The sequence below is a fragment of the Mytilus californianus genome, unplaced genomic scaffold, assembly GCF_021869535.1.
Source record: "Mytilus californianus isolate M0D057914Y unplaced genomic scaffold, xbMytCali1.0.p SCAF_11, whole genome shotgun sequence".
NCBI classification, from domain to species: domain Eukaryota; kingdom Metazoa; phylum Mollusca; class Bivalvia; order Mytilida; family Mytilidae; genus Mytilus; species Mytilus californianus.
Window position 1 is genome coordinate 27,851,479 of NW_026262593.1, and position 27,046 is coordinate 27,878,524.

Genomic DNA, 27,046 nt, shown 5'->3' on the forward strand with positions numbered 1-27,046 from the left:
TAATCAAAGATATTCTAAGTGTGATAAAATGAATGATTGCTTTAGGTGTGTCTCACTTTTTCGTCACAAAACCAGTAAATTGTTTACTGATGTTCAAATCTCATAAATCGATTAAAAAGACAGTTATAGGATCAAACAAAAACCCGAGAGAGTTGCATGAACTCCACAAGGAGTGAGACCGGAATTATCCACAGGGTAAGCGGCTCCTACAATGCAATGATGACAAGTTCAATTAATATGCTTGCTTTACCTGAGAGTAGGGATATTTGCTTTCAAAATTTAAACGTCAATATTGATACCATGATGAAGATGTACAGGCATACATGTACGTATTATGTTCATTAGGCCTAGAAAAGACGATTATAGAAAAACAGAATATTCACAAGATTTCAAGATATGATCAAATGCTTGATAAAACGTTCTTATTGTTTATGGTTATAATGATAATTCATGGAAAAAAAATTAGGTGTGTCTCACATTTACGTCACAAAACCAGTAAATCGTTTACTGATGTTCAAATTTCAAAAATCGATTAAAAAGACAATTATGGGAACAAACAAAAACCTGAGAGAATCGTAAGGAGTGAGACCGGTAGCGTCCACAGGGTAAGCGGCGCCTACAATGCATGCATCATTCGCCATGCGAGTCCACAATCGGTAAACAAATAAGACGATTATTCTGGTAATTAAAGATCTTAAAGTGGGAAATCATGCTGCTCGTGAGTTGAGACATATACATATCGTATCAAAAGGACTCGATCTTCACCAAACATCACATCTTTTTAAGTAATGATGTCATGTTCTGTTTTATTCTAATCAATCCATTTTTATTAACTGTAGAAAAAATGAAAACAATACATTATAAATTTATGCGTCTGAAGCGGAAATTTTTCGATAGCGAACTTCATATATTTTGGCAAAAAAAGTGTTTTCTATTTTTAAGTATTATCAAAAGGTATATAAACAGTTCCAGATTTGCATTAAGAACCTAGTAGTTTTGATACTCTTGGTAACATTAACACTCAAAAGTCTGGATTATGCATTAACTACACTTCTATTTTATCTGCAGATATAGCTACGTTTATAGTTTACTAATGGAAACACCCAGGAATCAATATGCTAAAATTAATATAAAAAGTGTAGAGCTTAGTCTGACATAAAGACATTCTGCAAAGTTTGATTTTATTCTGTAAGAATATTTGTAGTTAACTAACTTTTGTAAATGCCGATATAGACATAAGAAAAGTAATAATTATGATACAAAATTGAAGTAGTTTAATGTAGTAATTCTTTGAACAAATCCATTGAAATTTAAGTTATAGAAAAATTATGTGTTGACCAAATGGTTTTAAAATTTAGAAATTTTAGACTCAAAACTTTTCTTAATAGAGTAATTCCAAACATTACACTTGATATGAACATAAATAATGATGTTCCTATATTAATATATTTGCGGCAATTATGTTTCATTCGCATGTACACTATAGAACTATAGAACATTTTGCTTTGTTGAAAATATCAATGTACATACCGAAATTGTAATATGCATATTTGTCGTTCGAAAAGTTACCCCTTATTTGCATAGGCGAAGATAAGCTCTCAAAATTTTAGCTCTGGACGGCGGCGGCTTCGTTTCTCACTGAACACGACACATATAACCGTGTATACATTGTCATTGCTTAATTGCTTCAATGCCAAATACGTATAATAGTTTCGTTTGAGTATAATTTGAATAAGTAGTTAATTTTTAAAATTTGGAGCAACGTACTTGAGACAATAATCTTTATGCAGTTTAGAAAGTAAACGATGTGTATATATATACTGTACATGAAATATGTGTTAAATATATCCTGATATCGAATAATGACATTGGTAATGTTAACAAGAGTATCAATTTATCATCTTTTATAATACTTTTAATCAACATCTGAAGAATTTATGGTTTCATGAATTAATGTATTTATTTATACATACGCATCATCACAGCGTTCAGGTTTCTTCATCTTGTAGCCTTGTTTGATTTTTCCAGGGACTTCTCTGCTCTGTAATCCGGGATACGGTGTTTCACCTGATTATTATTCATAATATAATAATAATGAAAATTACAATAGCTATTCAACTATTTCTAGATATTATTATTGGTATTCATATGCTTCAACCCCTATTTGATAAACCCTCTTGTCCAAGTAGAAATTCAGATTGTCCGTCTTTAATCACGGTTGGTCAACTGTGCAGAGACTAACAATTGCACTAATTATTCATTTGGTCTCGTTATAAGTATGATTGCAACGTTTGCCATTGGACGTTATGCAAACTTAAGTCAATCTGTAGATTTTGTAATACAACAAGAATACATTCATTCAAATATCATACCAAATTGTTGCATAGTATGGCAATTTTCAACAAGGCAAATTTCCTACACTTCCTTTGAACAACAAGATTAGTGGCCGTTCGCACTTTTGAAAGTAATACCCGATAACTTTTTAATACAGTATATGCTTAAACTGATATTGTAGCATGTTGTGTTGTGGAATCTATTTTTTTTTCTTTTCAAATTGTACAGTATTTACTTATGCTGCCTTTTTTGTATATGAATTCTGTATTTATATTCTTCTTGATACTCATTTTTTAAAACTACTGTAATATAATTGAAATGTTTAAATACTCGTCTGGTCTTGGAACTCGCTAGTTTTCTTTGATAACTCAAATGATCATTTATCTTTTTGTATTTTTGTCAAACATTGTGCATTGAGCGCACAGAACTCATCTTCGATTATAATCTTACCAAGTGAGAATATTTCCCACATGACAATCCCAAAAGACCAAACGTCACTCAGCTCATTGGCATGTTTTGTTGAATTCATACATTCTGGTGCCAACCATTTGATAGGAATCCTTTCTCTTTCCTAAAATTTAATTTATTTAAGTAGTAATGTAAACACTGAAATAGAACTTGAATTGAACTGTATACACAATAGCGACACATTGAAATTATGAATGTTTCATAGCAGTCTGTAATGTGACTGCAGAATACCTCCAAAGTAGATGCAATTACTATATGTATATAATTACTCTAAATACCAGCACAACAATGTTAAATCTGCAATTTGCAGAAGCAAATTTTTGTTCTTCCCTCGCCGGGCTGTAGAGTTGTCACTTATTTAGACGTACTGTTATATATATATATATATATATTCAGCACATACAACATTTTCCAAAAGACCAAAAAAGTCAAAAAGTATATTTTAACAAAACGCATTTGACTAACAAATGTTTTTAAACCCTTCTGACTGCCAATGGCAATTGTCAGATAGATTGAATACCAGATGTAACAAAATGGATCTTAATATTAATTCAATACCAAACAGAAAACAATAAACTTGCGGGAAAGATGATATACCACAAACATGAGGTGCAAAAATTTGTGCACCATATCCGTATTTCGACAATGAATACTCTTCAGTGATGTTAGGGATCGAAACGGTATTTGGAAGGCCATATAATTTATCTCAGTTTAGGATAAACTCTTGAATTTTAAAGAGTCGAAATAGGATGAACGGATCATATAAACCCGAAGGAAAATATAATACAAGCCCAAACGAAAAAATATAAAAAAAGTCTTAATTGAAGACAACGTTCAAACCAATGATTGCGTCGGATTAAAACTGCAATTTTTTTACGTGTGCATGTATAACAAATTTCTTGGTAGAGGGGTCTAAATACAGCACATACAACATTTTCCAAAAGACCAAAAACTGAAAAAGTATATTTGTCTGTTTGTCTTTTTATTTTTGGCCATGGCGTTGTCAGTTTGTTTTCGATCTATGAGTTTGACTGTCCCTCTGGTATCTTTCGTCCCTCTTTTTTAACAGAACGCATTTGACTAACAGATCGAACAACAGATGTTCTTAAACCCTGCTGACGCCGGGATTCGAACTCATGCTACTGAGATATCGTTGCATCAAATTGCCTTGCACTATGCCCGACGCGCTAGACCGCTCGACCACCTAGGCTCGACAAAATCAAGCTTTCGGTGGCCGGCTGTTACCTTTCCTCGTCAGTTTTTATCTAGCGTCGTAATACAGTACATGCATGGTATATAAGGCACGAAGATTCAACATTACAGATCAGCTGAATTATCTATCGTAGAGGATCTTACAAATTAATGTAGGATGCAGTCACAGAAATAATTATATTATAGTACGTCTGAACCAGTGACAACTCTACGACAGATTTTATCCATCGGATAAACAGTGATGGTGATACAAGGCTGAAAACACATTCTGTATACATAATTCGTATACCAACCCAACAATGTTAGATCTGTAAATTTGCAGAAGCATATACAAAGTCATTATTTTGTTATATAATAACAATAAAATACTAATAGTATGTATTCGGAGTCTTCCGAATAAGATTTTTTTGCTATCTGAATTCGGTTGGATGTTGGAATGCGTGGATGTTAGATGTCACTTTCATACAAAGTATGAGTGTTTCACAGAGGTCGTGAAATAAATATATAAATATCGCGACAAATCAGCCCAGTTTATCTTTATCTTCAGTACTCTTGTATCTGGAAAAACAAAATGTGCGTTTGATCAACTGTTATGCTGTTGGGTTTGACAAGCACTCGTTATAGGCAAAGTAACTATGGTTTCTTCATCATTTTTGATACTTAAGAAATACAAAGATAGTTTAATCCTATCAATGGAACTTTCAAAAAGTGCTATTTTCTTGTGCGTGATATCATTATGTTGCCGATTCGGAGTTCATTCGGTCTCAAACTTAGGTCTTTTTTCAACAGAGGTGTTATAGACCAATTACTATTTAAAAATACGTGTGTATTAATGAAATATCAAGAAGGACATGAAATATTTCTAGAAAATGTTAAACAGGATGAATAGACATACGACTTTGGTATTTACTAGTTTTATTTTGTTTAAAACAGGTAATGTCAACAAAGCTTGCATAATGATTATCCTCGACCTGAATAAAAATCAATGGCAAAAAGTCTATGATTTCCTCGAGAAAACTCATGATTTAATACATTATAACAACAAAATAGAAGGTGCCCAATGATACTTCATGTCTAGAAATCTGAGAAAGTTTCCATTAATACAAAACAGGTGTTAGGAGGAACTGCAGATTCTAAATGGATACCGTATTTGCATTTAAATACCTACAGATTTGTCATCTCCTTCGTCAGAAATATAATCTGGACCGAAACCTGTGATCTTTGGTTCGTACATTCCATTCAGTAATATATTACGTGCAGCCAAACGTCTGTGAACAACCTAAGGGTGTAATACAATGTTAGAATATAGTGTTTTAGTTTAAAATAACAGTTATCTCTACAAACCAGGAATTTATACTTTATTAGCATATATGAATCATCAAGACTTTATTGATTAAATGCATTTGCAATGGATAATCGAACATGTGTTCACTATTGTTTTCTTTATTTAACCAAGTGAAACCAATTATTATGGATTATGTTCGTTAAGACGCTCGTTGAAAAACATATTATCAGTATTTCTATGTATAAACTACACTGAGTTTATCTGGGGAAAAAATCAATAATGTAGTTAATTCATTTAGAAAATTAGAAACAAAAACAAGTTGAACTGTACGCTATTGCACACAAATGATACAACCGCTATAAGTTTTCTCTTAACAGAAAGTTGAGGAGTAATGAATCTGAAAGCAGATGAAGCTTGAAACCAACTTTCAGTAATCTGTATTATTGCAATTCTTGAGAAAAAAAAGTTGCGACAACAATTTTATATTGTACAGATTGCTTTAGCACTATTTGGCACAGCTTTTTGGAATTTTTGGTTTTCAACGCTCTTAAACTCCGTATTTGATTTAACCTTTCAATTGTTTTTGATTGGAGCATCACTAATGAGAATTATGTGACTAAACATGCGAATGGCGTACAAAATTGCCTGGTATCTTTAATGGCTTTTTTATTGGACGGCCTGGTTGAAGACCTGGGTATATTTATGTTGTAGAAAGCAACTAGAGTCAGACATATCGAACGGACATGCTTATGAGATCTGTTTTCGAATAAATTTCAAACGTATATGAAAATTATCAAGATTTACCTTCTTTGAAGCCAGAAAGTCCATTCCAAGGCATATCCCAAATACAATTCTGTAAAGTCTTTCGTCTATGTCAACGGATATGTTTGACTTTATAGCCTCTAGAAATTGCTTGAGAACTCCTTTCGAACAGTACTCCAGTATCATCATTGGCCCACCTACATATAAATATATTTGCTGTTTTATTGTTCATGTTACCACGTATACATTCCTGCTTTTCATATGTGTGTGTTTGAACGTTCCTGATGAAGGTAACTTCGGACATTTTCAGTCATCAAACAATAATTACATTAAATAGATTTATGAACATACAAGAATAGACCTATTTTAAACCCGAAAACAATTCATTGAATTCGTATTTTTTAAGGACCGTATATGGCCATAGTAAAATGCTTTTGTTTGACTGGTGTTTATTTTGCTTCTCGAGAAGATATCGAGTTATACATATTATACATGTTAAAATATACATATGTGGGCATTGTGCCTCTTCTATGTCCTTTGATTGAGATCAAAAGGGAGTTCTGTACTAAACACATATTACGTTAATTCGTCACATCTAATGTCAGACATTTTGAAGCGATTGTATTTACTTAATCACAAGTCGCGTGTATGTTCGCTAATAAATATGGTGTAACTGGTAGATCACTTGTTAATTTTGTTTAAATTAATGGAAACCGTACGGTGACATATACTTGCTTACATCTACTTTATTTGAACTCTGGTGGACAGTTGTCTCGTAAGGGTTGAATATCTTTTTAACGCATTGCTGAAATTCCCTTTTAATAATATAGGGGTAAAATACAAGGTTCATAGATGTAGATGTTATCAAATAAATACTTAAAATATGGAAAAGGGTTACTTTTTTTTAAACCGTGACAAAGGATACTAACAAAAAAAACCCAGTTAATAGTAAAAAAAACATACAGATAATACCATGATATAAAAAAGTGACAAAAATATATAAATAACTGTGAAAAAAAGCTACACAGAAAACTAAACACTGAACAACAAGAGCACTGGAATAAACTTAGGTTCTGCGTAATGGTCAGTCTTCATGGTCTACAAATGACTCAAGTAGTTAAATATACGTAAAAGAGGGACGAAAGATACCAGAGGGACAGTCAAACTCATAGATCGAAAACAAACTAACAACGCCATGGCCAAAAATAAAGAGACAAACAGACAAATGATAGTACAGATGACACAACATAGAAAACTAAAGACTAAGCAACACGAACCCCACCAAAAACTGGGGGTGATCTCTGGTGCTCTGGAAGGGTAAGCAGATCCTGCTCCACATGTGGCACCCGTCGTGATGCTTAAGTTAGTACAAATCCGGTAAATAGTCTAATTCGGTAGGTCACATTCGTGAAAATGGAAGGGTATTGTAGTTACGACATAAGGAACATATCCGATATCATCTGTGAAACAGTTATTCCATAACGGTCAACCAACTCGTGATGGCGTCCATAAAATTTACGAAGGGATGATTTCAACTTCACCATTTGGAACTCTTGGTTTAATAGCTTCCTTGTAAGCAGCAATCCTCTATCAAGGAAATCATGATAGGAAATACAAGCCCGGGAATATCGTATCAATTGGGAGATATATACTCCGTATGCAGGCGCTGCTGGAATGTTGCTACATAGAAATGGAAAGTTCACAATTGGGAAGCTGAAATCATCTCTTTTGTCGTAAAGTTTTGTTTTCAACCGACCCGCATTGTCAATTTCTAGATGTAAGTCAAGATATGAGGCAGACTTAACTGTATCTGTAGTATCATTTATCTCTAGTTCGATGGGATAGATTCGTACAACATAGTCACCAAATTTTGTATTATTTAGTGAGTGAACATCATCTATATAGCGAAACGTAAAGTTAAATGAAATTGCTAACTTTTTATCTTTCTTCCTAAGAAGTTCCTGTATGAAGTCAGCCCCATAATGATAAAGAAACAAGTCGGCAAGAAGAGGGGCACAATTGGTTCCCATTGGAATTCCGACAGTCGGTTGACAAACACGTCCTCCAAACGTAACAAATATGTTGTCAATCAAAAAAATCAAGCATCTTGATAATGTCAGTTTCAGCGATTTTTGTGTTTAAATCAGAGTGATTTTTTTAAAGTAGGATTTATCCCTCCCCAAGACAAGATACTTGTATACGTTCGCTATTCTTTTTAATGAAACAAAGTTATACTAACTCTTTCAATTTGTCTTTTAGTTTGGAATGGGAAATACTTGTGTAAAGTGTAGAAAAGTCAAATGTTTTAATACTATTGCAAGATGAGAGAGTCTTAGATTGTATGTACTCTAGAAGATCTTTGGAATTTTTTAGTATCCACATCTGATTCACGCCACCTCTAGAATAGGCAGTTTCACAATAACTTTGGAGTCCGGCTTTGATTGCTGATAAAATAGATAGTAATAATTTAGAAAGAGGTGACGTGGAGCACTTGGAAGACCCAGCAATATACCGTTATTTGTAAGGACACTTATGTAGTTTAAGTATCCAATACAGTGATGGAAGAGCCAGTTCTTCATCTTTGGTTGAAATTCCAAAGGAACATAGAACAGACCTATGATTATCCAGGATTTTCTCTTTGGTAAGTGTCGTGACGGTATATGTTGAGTTTCCAAATGAATTGTCAATACCTAATTCATTTAAAAAAATAGATAAAAAATCTAACACTTTTTATTAGTAAACTTAAGAACACTTTGTAAAATGATTGTTTAAAAATGTATTTTTTATGTTTTTTCCTTTGTTATACCCACCATTTTTTTTTTGTATTGTTTGTATATATGTAAATATTGTATACCTCTTGTTACACGTATGTATTGTGTCAGAGTGATCAAATAAAAGTCTATCAAGCAGTTTATGTAATGATATTTACACACAAAAACGATGTTGTTTGGGGCTTTATCTGCGGGGACAACAACATATTTGTCACAGAGGTTGGACAAGTGTTTTGCAACATTTGGGTCTTTAAAAATTGACGTAGCGTTGGTATTGATAGACCCATTTAATTTCTTAATTCGGATTTGTATCAACGACCTCACGACCTTAATCCATTCGGAAAGAGGATCAACGTCTTATTTCTCGCGTTTAGCCCATTGCCTGGCATAATCCTCGACTGAATCCATAAGTATTTTGAAGTTGTATTTCCAATTAATGGATTTAGGCTCACGATATTTCGGACCTTTGGATAACAAATTTCGCATGGAAGTGTTCTTGACAATGTTGAGGTCTCCGGTAATAACGTGGCCAGCCGGATTATATGTGAATTGGGAACTAGCACAGGTGCAATCAGGAGGTTTAGACTTGAAGTCGTCAATGTTGAGATCCTGCAAAACGTGTTTGTAATTGAAAATTTTAGTTGCAATTGGTTTGGTATAGGTATAAGAAGTTATTGGTACAGACTGATCTTTAGAATAAGGAGGTATTTTCGACTGAGCTAATTTTTGATGAAGGATATTGCCTAAATTGACGCCATCGAGACCTTTGTTGGCAAAGGAAAGTTTAAGAAAAGATCTTTTCTCTTTTTCATCTTTTCCAGTGCGAACTGGTTTGAAAAGTATCTGACCGTAAAGGTATTAAGTAATATCATATACAGCAAGAGCACCTTATATCGTTTTCCTTGTTTTGTAAAATTAACTTTCCACTTACGAACTTCATCCTCCACACTACCAATGAACTGCAAGACATTTTTGTGCCGACCAACTTTTATAGTATAGAAATTTATTTTAGCTTTCATTTTCATTATTGCTTCTTCGTTCTGGTCATCTAATGAAAAAGAGAAAAAAAGAATTCGTATCTGCTTATTTTGATCAAGTTAAGAATATGACAATTGTTTCCAGTCGTTCCGTTAGTTGATATAGTTGACTTTGGTTATGTCAGTTTTTATGGAAAAGAAAAAAAAACTAAATATTGAATATACTGTAGGAACGTTAAACGATATTGTTCTGCTTTATGAATAAATAATTTCTCGACGCACAACACGTCATGTTTCCGGTTTAACAATCGTGGGTTTGGACAGTTTGTATCAACTAAAGATTGAAGAAATAAACAAGGTCAGTAAACCTAACTCCGAATAAGATCACTTCATAATCTGTTTATTTAACAGACACAATATAAGTATCGTATTAAGCATTGCAATATTAATCACAAAATCATAATGCAACCTTATTTGTATAGTTCATTTTTTTAAGATACCGCCATATGTTTCAGGGCATCATTTTCACAATTGATTATCTAAAATTGTGCATGTTATCGTAGACGTCATGTGGCTTATTTTAGAATGTATGAATGTGATTAGCTTTCTTTAAGTTGAATTAGAATGGAGAGAACAGTACCGTATTTTAAGATTTTTGGACACCTTTTTTGTTTGATGTTTGCAGCACTATGTTCCGTCACTAAACTTAATTTGATGCCTTCAAAAATGGAGTCACCAAATCTTCAAATGTAATAATGTTTTTTTCCCTGAATAGCTTGAATAATAAGAATAAAACAATGCTATGTGTTTTAACAGTATTGAACTGATCATTTTGTTCGGATCAGACATGTGTTTAATTATAACATGATAAATTACTTAATCTATTCATTGTATGTTGTGATTTTTGAGATCAGTTTACATAGGGACATGGGGGTTTTGATCAGACACACGTTGTTTTTCGCGTTAACATGTTCACTTTCTCTTTTTTTTTTTTTTTGCTACAATTATTTTGTTATCTCGAATCGTTGTTAACATCGTAGTTCGGTATTTTGTTATACTTTTTTTGGCTATCATTTGAGAACTCGTTTGGACAGATACCTCTATACGTGTTTTGGTACTTATCCATTTTTGGATTTAACACTTTTGGCATAGAGTTTTTCTGATGAAGGTAAATTCAGAAAACCGCTTTCGATGCATATAATTTATAAAGTTTTATAATTTTCAATTTATTGTATTCTATTCTCAGTATTTTTTACTTAATGTTATATTTTTTGTCTGATTGCTTTTATATATTTTAATATTGGCTAAATATTCTATTATAATAATAATTAATTTTTTAAAATTAAAAAAGTATACCGAGGCTATAATACATGGGTACGATGATATATAATTAGTAAACTCTAAAAACTGTTAAACTTAAGTAATGTGTTTGATGTAGTCGTTTATTGAAAAAAAAACCTTTTAATGTCTTTGCAACAACATCATGACATTCGCTTTTAGTGTAATACTTCGCACGGAAAATTACAGCAAATCTTCCACGAGCCAATTCAGATTCCAGAGATATACTTTTGCGAGATATTTTCATATTGTTTTCTATCATCTCCATTCCACCATAGAAATAGATATCGTCGTCTTCCTTTGAAACATTTTCCCGATTCTGAGACTGTTTTGTAGAAAAACAAAGTAAAATGATCACATTGGAACATTCGACATATTAAGCCTAAATGAATAAAAAACAGTAACATATACTAAACCAGAGATAAAATCAGGTGTTTTGGAGTAGTAGTTAAATCCTAAAATGTAAGCTCGTTGTTGTATGCAGAACGGTGCTATTATGTTCTTTGGTCTTTGGTTGATAGTTTTCTCGTGTCATATCAACAAGAAAGCATGAATGTATAAAACTATAAGCGGTGTTTTCAAAAAATTTAATGTCGAAATACATACTGATTAATTGTTTTGTTTTAATAAATCTGCTTTATTATACTGACCATCGAACTACAACTTACCATGAATGATCAATACGACAGTTGCAAATAGTTGAACAGGAGCTCCCTCCCTATGGAAGACATTAATATCATCGGTGACTTATAGGATTTTGTACAGTTTGCGAGTTTTTGTACACTGTTGTTTGTCTTTTTGTCGGTTTACTTTTTGGCACGGAATTGTCTTTCCTTTTTTTCAACTTATGATTTATGATTGAGCCTTGACATGGTCGTCCTTTTACGAACGACACTTCATCACTACTTAAAACGCTAAGTGCAATGATAGGTTAATTTATATATGACGGTGATTGTTTTAGTCTCGGTTAAGTGACATCGTGTGTGTATGGAGAATAAATTAGAACATGATTTGATTGGGTTTTTTTTGTATTAAAGATGATGTGAAATGATATTTTTATTAATCGGCATTCACAAAGCTGTGTTTGTAGATGTTTGAAAATAATTTCTGATTATTTTAATAGTGGAATCTTTCGCTTAATACCCAAATTATGCTTACATTATTTACATTTGAAGTAGCCCGAACTCTAATTGTATTTCTGACTGTACGTAATCCAGCTGTGATACGTTGTTTGGCTGGTTGTAACCGTCCAGTCCTTCCAAGGAATACCAACACAATAATGACAACTATCAGTACCACTGTAAATCCTGTTGTAAATAGACAAATTAAGTTATAAACAACAGCTACCAGAATGAAAATAATCATGTCAATTAAATGGAAATCTACAAATGACATAATTTTGTTAAACAAATGCTATATCACGACGAGTGACATCTTGAATCATCTTTAATTCAAAATTATAAAATTATAAAATAATCGAACACAGAGCAGCAATACAACATCCGGAAATGCCTGTACCAAGCCAGGAATATGACAGTTGTTTACCATTCGTTTGACGAGTTTGAGCTTTTGACTCAAATGTATCCGAACTAAAGAAGCTACCATCAAATGTTTTCATATTTAATCTTAACCTATATGATCCTATGTCAATCAACCACGCAAGACTATCATGCATGTGTAATATTCAAAGTTAAAAAAAAAAATTTTTCACGGATAAGCAGTTTGCATACGAACTTTATTTTAAATCTTAGTTATCAGTATAACGACAAAAAACACAAAAAGGCAAAGATAAAGATGAATAGACAGAAAGGGACATTTTAGATCAATGACATAGTTTATATTTTGCTTTAGGCACAGGGACTATGGAACGGTTCATCAGCTTTATAAGACGACCATAAACCTCATTAGCTATTTTCGAGTAGTGTTTTGTTAGGATGCCAAGAGATTGTTATGTGTTGGTATACGTCAACATATACTTTCGGTGTTACGATTCGCTGTCAGTGCTGCTGGTATTGTGACGTTGAATTGACACGTGGTGTCTTTAGATTTAAATCCCAGTTCATTACAAATGTTCCATTATCATGAGCTGAAGTTGCGAGTCCATCAGGGAAATTTTCCCTTGAACAGGTTTGATTCAGGTCCTTTTGTTTCTTTTTGGTTCATTGTGCTGTCCACAATTTCATACGTTAAGCGTCCAAAACTTGTGATCTCGAGCTTTTTCATTGTGAAGCGTAGTGATAACAAAATACATACACATTCTATTGTACTATATCTGGTATAGGTGGTATGGTATGGTACAGTTTGTATTGTATACCGATGAATATGATAATATTAACTCATACACATTTGGAACAAAGGAGTGTTTCTGAATACATTAATTCAAACATACCTGCTGCTATTCCTGCGACTCCGTATTTTGAGAAACTTTTGTCTGCAAATGATATAAATTAATTTAAGTTTTTGTATATTTATATATATATATATATCAGTCGAAACTTTTTGAAAATAAATAACTTTTAAAGCATTCAATTTCATCTCATGGAAAAGATCGATTGAATTTTAAAAAATGGTTGTATTTACCATATGGCTTTAGAAATTTTAATCATTACCAAACGAAATATATAGTTATAAATGGTATAAATATTAAAGAGGGACGAAAGATACCTGAGGGACAATCAAACTCATAGATCGAAAACAAACTGACAACGCCATGGCCAAAAATAAAAAGACAAACAGACAAATGAAAGTACAGATGACACAACATAGAAAACTAAAGACTAAGCAACACGAACCCCACCAAAAACTGGGGGTGGTCGCAGGTGCTCCGGAAGCGTAGGCAGATTCTGCTCCACATGTGGCACCCGTCGTGTTGCTTCTGTTATTACAAATCAGGTAAATAGTCTAATTCGGTAGGTCACATTCGTGAAAATGGAAGGGTATTGTAGTAACGACATAAGGAACATATCCGATATCATCTGTGAAACGGTTATTCCATAACGGTCAACCAACTCGTGATGGCGTCCGTAAAATTTACGAAGGGATGATTTCAACTTCACCATTTGGAACTCTTGGTTTAAAAGCTTCCTTGTGAGCAGCAATCCTCTATCAAGGAAATCATGATAGGAAATACAAGCCCGGGAATATCGTATCAATTGGGAGATATATACATCGAAACTAAACTATTTAGATCTGTTATAAATATCAATATCAGAATCAAACCTTAAATACAAAAACCAGCCTACTAATATAAAGCTAATTGCGAAAACCATCCGCGGGATACGGCGTCTGAATATGGAATATGAATATAAAGAGCTTACAGGTAAGAATACAGTTTGGCGATAACTAGATGAATGCAGTGTGCTTGATTTTGGTATTTCATATGCAAGCGTCTATATATACTTATAATGAATTTGACACATGAAATATGAGTGCATGTAAATCATAGAAATACATACATAATTTAACGATAACAAGCATACAATACATATTTTATGCGGAGACATTAATTTATAAAAACTAAACGTCCTTTTTTCTGAAGTTCTTCGAAGCACATTGAAATCATGTTTATACATACATAGGATTTAATATTCATCAAAATAAGTTATATTACCTGTATCGGCTTTTTTCTGTGTTACAAATGAAAACATTGCAGGACTTGCACTGCTGACAAAATGCGTGTCATTTCCATACTTTGTAGACATAAGAAACCAATATGATGTCAAAGATAATAATCCTGTAAGGTCAAAGGTTGTAGCATCTTTGTCGACTAGGAACTCCTTCGTAGTATTGTCAGGTGTGTATAAGATGATGACTATTCCGGCTCGTTCATAACAAGTTTTTGCTTGAATCCACTTAATGCTGATGCTTGATGAAGTTTTTCTTACAACAGTAATATTTGATGGACTGTAGTCTACAATGACAATTATATGACAATGAGAAATATCTCTCTACTAAAAACGTCAGGATTGTAATGATGACTTTGGTGAGTGGTAGTGCATTTGATTTAAGTTTAAAGATAGCTGAGCACATCAATCTAAATCGGATAAGGTTTAGTAAAGGTGAACTATTCTGCAAATTACAAACATACACTACCTTTTTTTTTTTTTTTTTTTTATTTTTCAAAATGAGAATTTTGATTTTTGAAAGTTCACAAGTTTATTACTCAAGAACGATTTTTGCGGAGAAAAGTGATAATGAATACTAAAATGTTTAATTTTCTTCTTAGTAAATCCCCAATTCTATAATCAAAAATGTCGCATGCATTCAATCCAGTCTCGAACTCGTTGATTCGAGTTTTAAACCATACGCCGGCTTTTTACTTACTGATATTATTAAATCTGAACATTTTAAAATCTATGGATTATCTGAAAGTAAAATATTTCAATAGCACCAAAATAAACGTGACGGTAATGCAATTGTCTACAATATTAATTGATACAAACAATTTAAGCCAACACAATGAGACATTAAAAAAAATGCGTTAATGAAGATAATAATGTGTTGCTGTCGTTTCAAGCTAAATTTCATTCATATAATATGCACAGATATATACTTCACATTCAATGGGGAACACTATATCTAGGTTAGTTAAATAGCAATGTAGGCTTCGTCCTATACCAATACACAGTGTCGATCATGGCTCCCGTTTGAGATCAGACAGCACTAAGACACGCAAAGTGAAAAAGTCGGATTACTAACCTCAATGATCTGGAATGTCCTATCATTGTCTGAACGCAGTCGTGTACATTCGTAACAGATTCCCACGGATCAGGAATGGTCCGAAAAGGTTTGGTCAAGCACCACCGACAGTTAGGTGCATCCCGTAGCATTCGGGGAAACTCAGCCGATTTTGTCTAGTCGGATTACAATTATGACTATGTCGTGACAGATTCTGCTGTATTGGAACAAAATCGTAACAATGATATGTGTTTTCTAGACGGTGCCCTGTAGAACGGGCATGATCACGAGAAATTTATCATTGATGTTTTTTTTACCGATTGAGTCCAGATTGTATCCAGATCTTGCCGAATGCGAACCGTCTTTGTTTCGGAACAGTCCTGTTATTAAAACGAAATTCGGCAATAATAACCACGTCAGAGTCCCGAAAATTACTGAACACGATACGACTGAGTACAGACAAAGCTGTTTGAAATGCGCTACAGCAGGCTGTGATAAGATTGCGTTTCGACAGTGCCTGATCATCCCGAATATGCCGATTTTTTTATAGGCCGGGACTACCACGTGAAACGGTTTTCTAATGGATATCTTCCGTCAGCGTCGGTTCACTGTCTGGTCACTGTCTGATCTCTGTCGGAAAGCTTTCGGCAGAATTGGGACGCTGTCGGGACAGATTCGGTAGTTTTTTACAATGCGAAAGATACAAATCGGATTAGAATCGGATTGAGAACGGGATTATTGGGACAAATTCGGCTGGAAACGGCTGGATTTGGACGCTTCCTGAACAATATCCGATTTTTGTCGTGATTAAATAAATGTTTTTACAATTTTTAATTAAAGTTTGAATTTCAAGCAACGATTCACAGGATCTTGATCAGATTTTTGACAAATTTTAATAGGGAATAATTTTATCAATGACCACAGTAAAAACGTGAATGTGTGACCCCGGCTTAAGACAACTTAGAACAGTAATTGACAAAAGTTCACTCTGCCAACATCTGTGTTTACTCAAGTTTATTTACGCTGAAGATGGATAAATTTTTCTGAATTTTGGATCCTCAATGCTCTTCAACTTCAAACTTTACTTTTTATATGTTCTACTTTTTTTATTCGTGCGTCACTGATGAGTCTTTCGTAGAAGAAACGCGCGTGCCTTGTATCGATTATGAGTTTATTCTGAACACATATTTATAACATTTCAGTATGTGATACCGTATCCATGAGGGATGTTTATATAGATGGACGTAATGTTATGCAAAACAAAGATTGTCTTTAACAGTAAATACCAAAATGAACTGCATCACTGGGAATCTAACATATTCTGCCATCAAACTTCAATGAAGGATACTACACATACAGTTAAGTCTGTCTCATATCTTGAATTGAATCTAACAATTGATATTGAGGTCAGATGATCAGAACAAATAACGTTTCGCCGAAATGGATGATTTCAAGTTTACAATGATAAAACCGAGAATGGAAATGGGGAATGTGTCAAAGAGACAACAACCCGACCATAGAGCAGACAACAGCCGAAGGCCACCAATGGGTCTTCAATGATAAACTTTCCATTTGTTTGTAACAACATTAATGCCGATCGTACATATAGAGAAGATATTCAGTTGATACGATATTCAAGACCTTGCTTTTCACATTATCATTTGATTGATTAAAGGTTGCTACAAAAAAGGATGCTTTTGGACAACCGGTTCCAAATAGCATAGTTGAAGTCATCCATTAACAAGATATATAAACGCCATCACAAGTTGGTTGACTGTTATGGAATATAGGTGTCACAGATGACCATGGGTATGTTCCAATTGTCAAAGCCACAATCCTGTTCTCTTTTCTGCTATTTTGATTTCACCAAATGCATAAGTCTTATCAACGAATTTCTAAATACCATGAAAAATATGACGGGTGCCACTAGTGGGGCAGGACCGGCCTATCCTTTCGAAACACTAGCTCAAATTATCCTAATTTTTTATAGCTCGTGTAGCTCAGTTTATAAGGTTACATCTTCCTCAGACAAAGTTGACCTATGATGAATTTGGCTACTATTTTCAGGTCCTTTTTGGTCATATAGCTCTTCAACTGTTTCGTTTCAATTGTTTCTATAGTTGTCTTTGTTTTCCTTGTGTACTTGTTTGTCTTTTTGTCGTCTTTTTTTTACAATGTCGATGCAAGTTTCTTTTCGACATGAGTTTTTGAATATGTAATAATATCTGCCTCTTTTTTTGTTCTATAAACTATATGATTTAAGGTTAAAATTTAGAACATACATTATATATGCATATTGAAGTCAATTTTGCGTTGCTGTTGTTATCAACTTACATTGTTGTATCCCTTGCAGGTGTTTAACCATTCCAATCTTAATAAGAGTAAATGCATAAATTTAAGGAATCATGATTAAAAGTAATGTCATAATGAGATAATGTTTGAATTTGAAGCGTACACGAAACGTAATAAACAGCTTTATAGTACATGTACTTGTAGCTAACAGTATCATCATGAGTATGAAAACAACTGTAAAAAAAACATTGTCGTCAATTGCTATCAAAAACAGTAGTATGGGGCATAGCTGTGGGACTCTACTATAGTAGGCGACGGCAATAGTACAGCGAAAAAAGAGGTCACGAATTGATGTTTCAATTTTATTTTCAGAACTTGCTATACTATAATGTTAAATGACTTTAAAAATTTTTAACGCAACTATGAATTTTCGAGAGGAGCTTTATCTACTCTTACGTAATCGGATAAGTACTAAAAGGTTTCCTTCAGGTCTGTTCGATTTATATGTTGTTTGTTTTCATTTCAAAATCTATTTACTAGTGATGATTTTTTTTTATATTAGACAGCATAATTATTTGCAAAATGATATAAAGAAAAGTTTTGTTTCACAGATATAGTGCAGTGGAATTCCATGTCTGGAACTGCCAGAAATCAAAATCTATTTTTATATCAAATAAAATTAACTAAACACTATACTTACTGTTTCATATCTTTTAGACGATAACATTGCTGAATTGTACACAGTAATTTCCAACAAAAGGACAAAGTTGGCTACTTGGTTTATTGGAACCTTTAACCAGCAGTTGTTAATATCCAAAACTGTGTCTTCCAGGAAACATTCACCCATTTTAACGCAGTAACAATCACTTGGAATGAGTTTGCATTTTTCATTGGACTGAAAATTGAAGATTTGTTGTGAAAATTTAAATAACAAAATCATTATTTTCGTGCGATAAAAGTGTCTTAGACTGCAATTTCAAGTTGGTATTATAATATATTATACATTTTGACACAGTTATGTTGTTATAAAGAAACACCTTTCTATTGAGTTAAATTCTATTTGCTATTTTTTAATATAACATTAGGATGCCATTTCACCTAAAGAAAAACAATGGTAGTATATTTTAAATTTGCTTCTTATATAAATACCACACTCACTGGCGTTGGAAAAAACTGTTAGTCTAGGCATACAAATATAAGCAGCTAATATGATGATGATGATGATGATGATGATGATGATGATGATGATGATGATGATGATGATGATGATGATGATGATGATGATGATGAGTCCAACGGCAAATTAAATGCAAATTCAGGACGGAACATGTTAATACTACATGAATATCAACTCTGAACGTGCTAGCTTTATTTTACAAGGTAACATATAGCAGGAAAACATGTCACCCTACCCGGACACATTTTACTGACTAAGCATACAATTGTGTGAGGCAAAGACTATATATCGTAATGGCATATTGATAATTAAATATAAAGTGACCACAAGATTTGTTTTCCTTTTTATAATCGAATACCTTTAACAAAATATCTAAGGGAGTATTGTAGCATGCATGTCGAAAAAGTTATATATGTAAATACGTAAATATCAACGCTTTAGGGAATTGTCATGCATTTATATGTTTTCAGTATTCATGCGGGGAAAAAAGCAAGATTGTCTATGATATCAAAAAATTAGAGTGGAAATGTAACTTGTTTGTTTCTTACAAAATCCAATAGCTTTTAATTAACAAAATTACTTAATGAATGTTGAATCATGCAAGTCGAACAAAACAGTTACATATGTAGATTTCAACAATTAACTGAAAGTTCATGCAGGTATATTTTCACATTATTTAAGCGAAATACCACAGAAATGTGTAGGATATCATGATTAAAAATGAAATTGAAAATGTAACTTTTTAAGTATAAGAAAAGAAATTACCTGTGCTTCAATAAGAAAATCTGATTTTGCCTTTTCTTCAAGAGTTCCATTCACAAGAAATCTGAAAGATATTTTTCTGGTCCCACTGTGTTCATCTTTTGCAGCAACACGTACTCTATCAAGGAGACACATTAAATGCATTTAGTTATTAAGGGAAGATGCTTTATTCCTCATGTTAAGGGATTTAATTTACAATTGTCCCATCAATATCTTCATCTCTGTAGAATTATGTTTGCGACATGGACTTAACAGTTCGCCGTGAAAGATAATACCAAAATATTAGTATTACACAAATATGATTTTTTTAGTGTTCTGTAATGAGGTCTGACAGAAGATTTAAGAAGTTGACTTGCAATAAGCTAAAGTGTATTCAGTTGTTTTTTATATCATACTTAGGAACAGCAGTCATTGTAGCTAGAGACGATGATGTATATATACAGGGAGAGTGTGTACTCAATTTCAATCGAAAGAGATAGGGCAAATTGTTTCCATGATTTAAGTTTCAAGCAAATATGATTATGATATAAGAAATACTTATGCATATAATACCAAAGATATACGATAAAACCCGTATAAACCAGTCGGCTATGCGACTATGACAACTATTTTGACATGACCCTGTGTTCCCTTCTTCTTATCATTTGACTTCGCACGATAGTGTCTTCATTGATGTTTTTTATTGGCATTTAAAATTAGAGAAATCGTTCGTTTCTAAACATATATTCTACACCTATTGTTTTACAAAGTCTTGTTTGTGAAATTAACCCGTAATAAAAGTTTCCGCTCGTCAGCTGTTGGAAAGCTCCTTTTTTACTTTGAACTCGTGTCCGAATCCTTGCATTGTTCGAATTGTATATTGCGAGTTTTCCTTTCCCCTGCCCATCTTATTTTTTATCGTACCATTCATACCTCATACAGTGGAATGTGATCATCCGGGTCTTCATCATTATTAGGCTCATTGATTTCATCGTGGTTCACTTCCGGAACCCAGTATTTTGAAAACACGATGTAAATGTCTCACTCCATTATAAAAAATGGAGCTTTATCATATCGTAAGCTGTGTCCGAGATATTTTTGGCTACAATGTGTTCATAAAATTATCTTAATCCATTTTTTGGTGTATACGTACATTAAGTTTCCATGTTGTTTGTTTGAGCTAACGTATTATAACGACAACTTAATACTGTTTATAAATCATTCATAACTTTAAGTTCATACCTGCTTGAGAATGGGTATGCTCCATCATCAATGTTATACTCTATTTTTACTTTAGAAACAGAAGGTGGACTCCTGTCAAAATGTACAGCAGTATAATCAACTTTACTATTACCCATAATATCATGTGCACGAATCCAAATTTGATAAGAATCGCCATCACGAATGTCCATAAGTGGGAAACTTTTATTGTCATTTAAAGGTGTAACATCTTGCCAAGCTGTCTTTGGAAAAGTCGACATAGGAATACCTTGTCTACCAACGGTATCAAAACGAATAATGGATTTGATATTTGGTATGAACGATCTGTTTCTAACACCGTCATTATCATCAAAACTAGGAAGTATTTTCTTGTAGTCATGACGCCTTCCAAACTTTCCATCACTCAAGCGTGGAACGTAGTCAAGTATTTTTTCCAGAAAATGTCCCTTTTCGTGTACTTCATTCATGAAATGGCCTGACCATGAAACATCAATTTTCGAAAACTGACTTGTTTGCCATGTAAAATTTGTCAATTTGGAAGCGGTTGTAACATCTATCAGATGAATAGAGCTAGTTGATATGTTAGATGTTCTATCATATATTGCTACTTGTCTTGAATATTTAGAATTGTTTGCTTTGTCATTTACTTCAAGTATGACGGAGTACACACCAGGGCCATCAGGTGCATAGGTCGGAAAGGAGATAATGTCGCTGGCATTCACTTCCTGTATGAACAAAGGTACTGGATTAAATGTCCTATTGATGAGAGGTTCCCTTAATCCTTTATTGTCGTAACTATACTCCATTTTCCAAACTTCAAAAACATATCTAAGGATTCCTGACAACTTATCTTTCCAACCACTCCATTGAGGTTTAAGAGCAACCTAAAAAAAAGTAGTACAATATGAATGCCATAAATTACAATGTCTAGTTAATCTCTTACAGATGTTGGTCTATATAGCGAATTTTAAAGACGACATTACAATGTATTCGAAACCTTGAAAAACAATTAATCCAAAGATGACACAAGAAAATGTTCAGAGAAATACTTAAAAATTATATTTTACGATAATAGCCTTGGTGCACAACAATATTTAAATCGTTTAGTCAACTGAAATTTGTTCTAACAACGATCTCAAAGTAGAAGTTTCAGCATAATAGTATTGAATACTGTAACAGAATGTATTAATCAATATAGATAAATATAGTACAACTATTTACATTTGTAACATCGTGACGTAAAAGGAATGGAACTTCTCCCGAAATGCAGCTCGAATCTTCAATACAGTGAATTGGGTCTCCGTAATCAAAATGTAGTTCCATCGAGTTTTCTGTCTGAATGGTACTGTAGGTATTTTGACTATAGTGACGTTGACCATTTTTGAGATTTCTATATCCACCAGTACTTAATGAAAAACGTACCATGTACCTAAAAGAAACAATTGTATTTATTATATACAAATAGATTAACATACATCATTTCAAAAGAGATAAAAGTAACAACCAGCTTTTTTATAATGAATGATAAACACACCAAAAGATTTTATTCATACATTATAAATACCAAACTGATAACAAACGTCTTCTGTATGTTTGGTAAGAGTTTAAACATATGAGCATATGCAATTTAAGGAAATTATATAGAATAATCTGCATGTGTCTTCTTCTTGCATTCTTTGTATAGCAAAAACTTAATGCAGAAGATAATAACGGGATGGTCTAAACTCATAAATCGAGAAACTGACAACGCAATAAAAACAAAAACTTAATGACAAATCTATTATGAGATGAACGTGTTTTGACTAATCTATTATGAGATGGACGTATTTTAAGAAACAGGTCTTTGGCATTTTGTTTCTGACTTGCCTCAATGTCTACAAGCGTAACGATCACGACATTTAAAAAACGAAAATACAAACAAGTATATAACACTCTACATACAAAATAAAAGACTGAGCACCACGAACCCCACCAAAAAGTAGGAAGATCTAAGGTTCTCAAGAAATATAAAAAGATCCTGTTCCACTAGTGGTACAGTGAAACATGGCTTAAATTCGAATTGCATATCGAAATAGTTAAATTACTTACACAAACGAGTCACACATTAGAAACCTAGCAAATTGTGTTGGCCAACAACTGAAAAGACGCTATAGATTTGATATTATTTTCATCTCCTTTATCAGATACATTCCTTTTGATTTCCAACAATTCGGGGATTTATAACATGTATAACATATATACATTAATTAAGATCATACTCCTTTGTTTTCGAAAATCATCTTAATTATAAGTCATAATCTACAACTTGAGTTTTCCTTCAGTGCATGAACGAGTTTAAATTCATTTTTGTTTTTAATTTCGTATAAGCAGATTTTTAAAGTTCCGATATATTAATGTATCTTTTGTCGCTGTATTTGTAAATTGAAATGTAACTGGTTGAGACGTCTTGATAAATCTGATACTATTTTTTTTTTCTCAAATACATAATCGAGATTAGAAAGATTGATATGAGCGCTGTCGAATGATAAGCATACCTTCATGGAATGTACTGTAAATTATTTTGATTGGTTTAAAAACCATCAATGACTCAAATACGGAAGGTTAAATATAATGTAAATGCGTGAATTAATTCGATGAATATCTACAAAAAATATAAATATCATATATGGACACAAATAACTATAATCTATTATGGGATGAACTCATTTTAAGAAACAGGTTTTTTGCATTTTGTTTCTGACTTGCCTCAATGTCTACATGCGTAGCGATTACGTAATTTTAAAAGACGGAATTATTTTAATACTATTATAGTAGAAACGATGCTGGATTGTTGTTAATATGTAAAATGTCCTTTTACCTGTCACCGGAGTCAAACTGTATAATATAGCTAGTGTTCAAATAACAGGATATATTGGTATTCGGATTTGTATTAGAAAGATTTGGACATGTCAGTGTGTCCCTTTTGGCTTCGTAATAACCACCTGGAAATAATACATAATATCTCAGATACATAACTTTCAAGTTAAAGCACACAATTTAACAAAATAGAAAGTTAAAATCCAAAATATATACCGGTCTAAACAACGAATACAGGTAAGATAAATGAAATAAAATAGTTATGTATAACAATGTAAACTAATACAGATGTAAATTCAACTTGCCTCAGTTATCGCCTTAGAACATATATATGCTAAATAAAATCCTGTATCGCTTTCATGATTGTTGCGAATTAAAGATTTAAACAAAATAAAGTATAGTTTTTGAAAATGAATTCTTGAATGATAGACATGGAGGCAGGGATCTTTGAGAATACTATCACCTGTTGAATGTTGTTTTGCTTATCCTTAACATGTAGATTAGCATGTCTCACCTTTATTGTTCAGTTTCATGTGGATAACAGATGCAGTGACAGAAACAATCCCAAATTGTACTGTGCTGATGTAACTTGGAAGAGGTCTTGGGTTACGGGAAAATACATATGTGTCGTCTAATGAGGCTTTCAAATAAAATTCTAGCCTATTGAACTTTCCTTGGTTTGTCCATGTTATGTCAGGCTCTGTCATGTGAGTGGCATCACACTTGAAATTGTATTCATCTCTATTTACCGATGCTCTATGATAGGTAAAGGTGGTATTGATCTTTTCTACAGTTGGCAAAAATGTTTGGCTTTGCACTGTTTGAATAAATATAATACTGATAACACAACAGAACAAAAGGCAAAATGTAGCACATATGCCTACTTTTCGATCGTAATTTGTTTTAAATAATAAGTGTGCGAATGGTACAACATATATTTTATTGCATTGTATTAAACAAAATTTACTGGTTTCTAGCAGTGTCTGACATGTTAAAATAATGACATTAACGTTAAATGTCCAAAGTACGATATGGCATCTTTTGGTTAATGATTGCATGTAACGAATATATAACCTTAAGTCTATAAACTAAACTAGAACAATATGTCTATAGTTTATCTGTCAAATTTGCAGCTTGCAATGTGTATCTCTGTATATAAAAACATTATTCAACAGAAGATAATGTTTTTTTCAATGTTATCATATTTACAAGTTAAGCAGCTATTCCCTCCAAATCCATATGAGCATTTACAGGTATTTCCGTAACATTTCCCGGGATAGCAAGGTCTGAGGTGTGAACATGCTGATACTGTAGAAAATAAATTATCTTTATTATGAACGATTAAAACGTGAAAATGTATTACATTGTATTAATTATGCTCATATGTTCTATTCAATTTTCAAAAATCCAAGGTCATGTCATTTCTTGACTACATTTTACATAGAAATATAGCAATTTTCTCTGAACTTGTTTTACACTACAGCCATACTGAAATAAATTGTTGAATGTCTCTCAATCTTCACTAAAATTTACAGAAGCAAACCTGTGTGTACTTTAAAATTTCAACAATGCTATATTGTATATCAAATTTCTACAAAACATTATCGTTTTCTAAACACGTACCCAAATAACAAATGTTAAAACATTAATGCTAAATGTAATTTCCATCATTTCTGACAAATAAATTGCTACACAAATGTCAAGCAAAAGACTGCATTCCATTAGATCAGCTCTAAAACTGCAGTTCATTTCTGTGGTGTTTTCTTTTGAAAGAGAAATAATCAAAAGCTACAAAGTTTCCAGGAGCCTCGATGTCAAGTGGTGTAAAGTGATCACTAGTTTGTCAAGACTAAAGTTGAGAGTTCGACCATACTCACTGACATTTCTGGTGTTCAATTGATAAAACAATAACCATATGTTTACGAATGCTTCTATAAAATTCTGGTTTTGAACACAATAATAAATTAATTACCTCCGCCACAAATATCGCCTTTGTATCCAGTTGCACATCTACATCGATTTGGAAGAGAACACGTTCCTCCATTCATACACGGTGGAGAACAGATAGCTGAAAATGTAATAATTTTCTCAAACGGTTTATCCATTCAGACGTCTAAGTCTACATGTACAATATGGCTTTTTTCTGAATTTACCTGAACTTACATGTTTTCAGCACTTACAAATATACTGAATGCTCTAATTACGAAGTTTTTCCAATAATTTTTCTATAGAAACAACACTTCGGATGACGATGGACAATCTAAATGAAAAGTTGTCCAAGACCAGGTTCTAAACAAATGTATTTTTTATTGTCACATCAATACATTCATCTTTTATTATATAGAAATTTGAATTATATTTTATATACCAAATCCAAAAAAAAAAACAAAGCAATTGACATAAGATTCATGTCCCAAACGATTTTGTCGATAAAAAAACTGAAATTCAAATATCTATGATATTTAAGCAAGTCGGATTATTAATTTCTAAGATAATTGTCTTGCATTTTAGACTTAGAATACGTCAAACTACAGTTTCGATGGTTGAACTGTCGGTGATTTAGATTACATATCGACGGGTAGCGATACAAATATTTGCAATTATTAAACAAAGTTAAATGAAAGCCAATCAAAAAATGCAATACAGTTATTATCCGATGTAAATAAGGGCAACAGTAGTATACCGCTGTTCGAAATTCATAAATCGATAGAGAAAAAACAAATCCGGGTTACAAACTAAAACTGAGGGAAACACATCAAATATAAGAGAACAAAGACACAACAGAAACACTAAAATGAAACACACACAGAAACGAACTATAAGATAACAATAGCCATTTTCCTGACTTGGTACAGGACATTTAAAGAAAAATGGTGGGTTGAACCTGGTTTTGTGGCTAGCCAAACCTCCCGCTTTAATGGCAATGTTAAATATA

At 32.8% G+C, this 27,046-nt stretch overlaps 1 protein-coding gene across 1 annotated transcript; it reads right to left on the reverse strand.

Annotated features, from left to right (window-relative positions):
- Positions 1-1,963: 1,963 nt before the first annotated feature.
- On the reverse strand, positions 1,964-22,061 carry LOC127720853 (angiopoietin-1 receptor-like). The gene is made up of 7 exons (XM_052227601.1): positions 21,281-22,061; positions 12,374-12,454; positions 9,764-9,880; positions 6,104-6,258; positions 5,183-5,293; positions 2,785-2,905; positions 1,964-2,067 (listed from the first exon to the last, which is right to left on the reverse strand). Exons 1-7 carry the CDS (start codon positions 22,059-22,061, stop codon positions 1,964-1,966), a joined length of 1,470 nt encoding a protein of 489 aa, XP_052083561.1.
- Between the last annotated feature and the right edge of the window lie 4,985 nt (positions 22,062-27,046).

Bases quoted from the DNA above. Each gene is read 5' to 3' on its own strand.
- LOC127720853 (XM_052227601.1), bottom strand. From the start codon at position 22,061: ATGGAGTATAGTTACGACAATAAAGGATTAAGGGAACCTCTCATCAAT. The intron at 12,455-21,280 runs GCAGGTATGAAC...TATTTACAACAG, and splicing joins TGGAGCATACCCATTCTCAA to GATTTACAGTGGTACTGATA. The intron at 2,068-2,784 runs GTAAGATTATAA...AATAATAATCAG, and splicing joins GTGGGAAATATTCTCACTTG to GTGAAACACCGTATCCCGGA.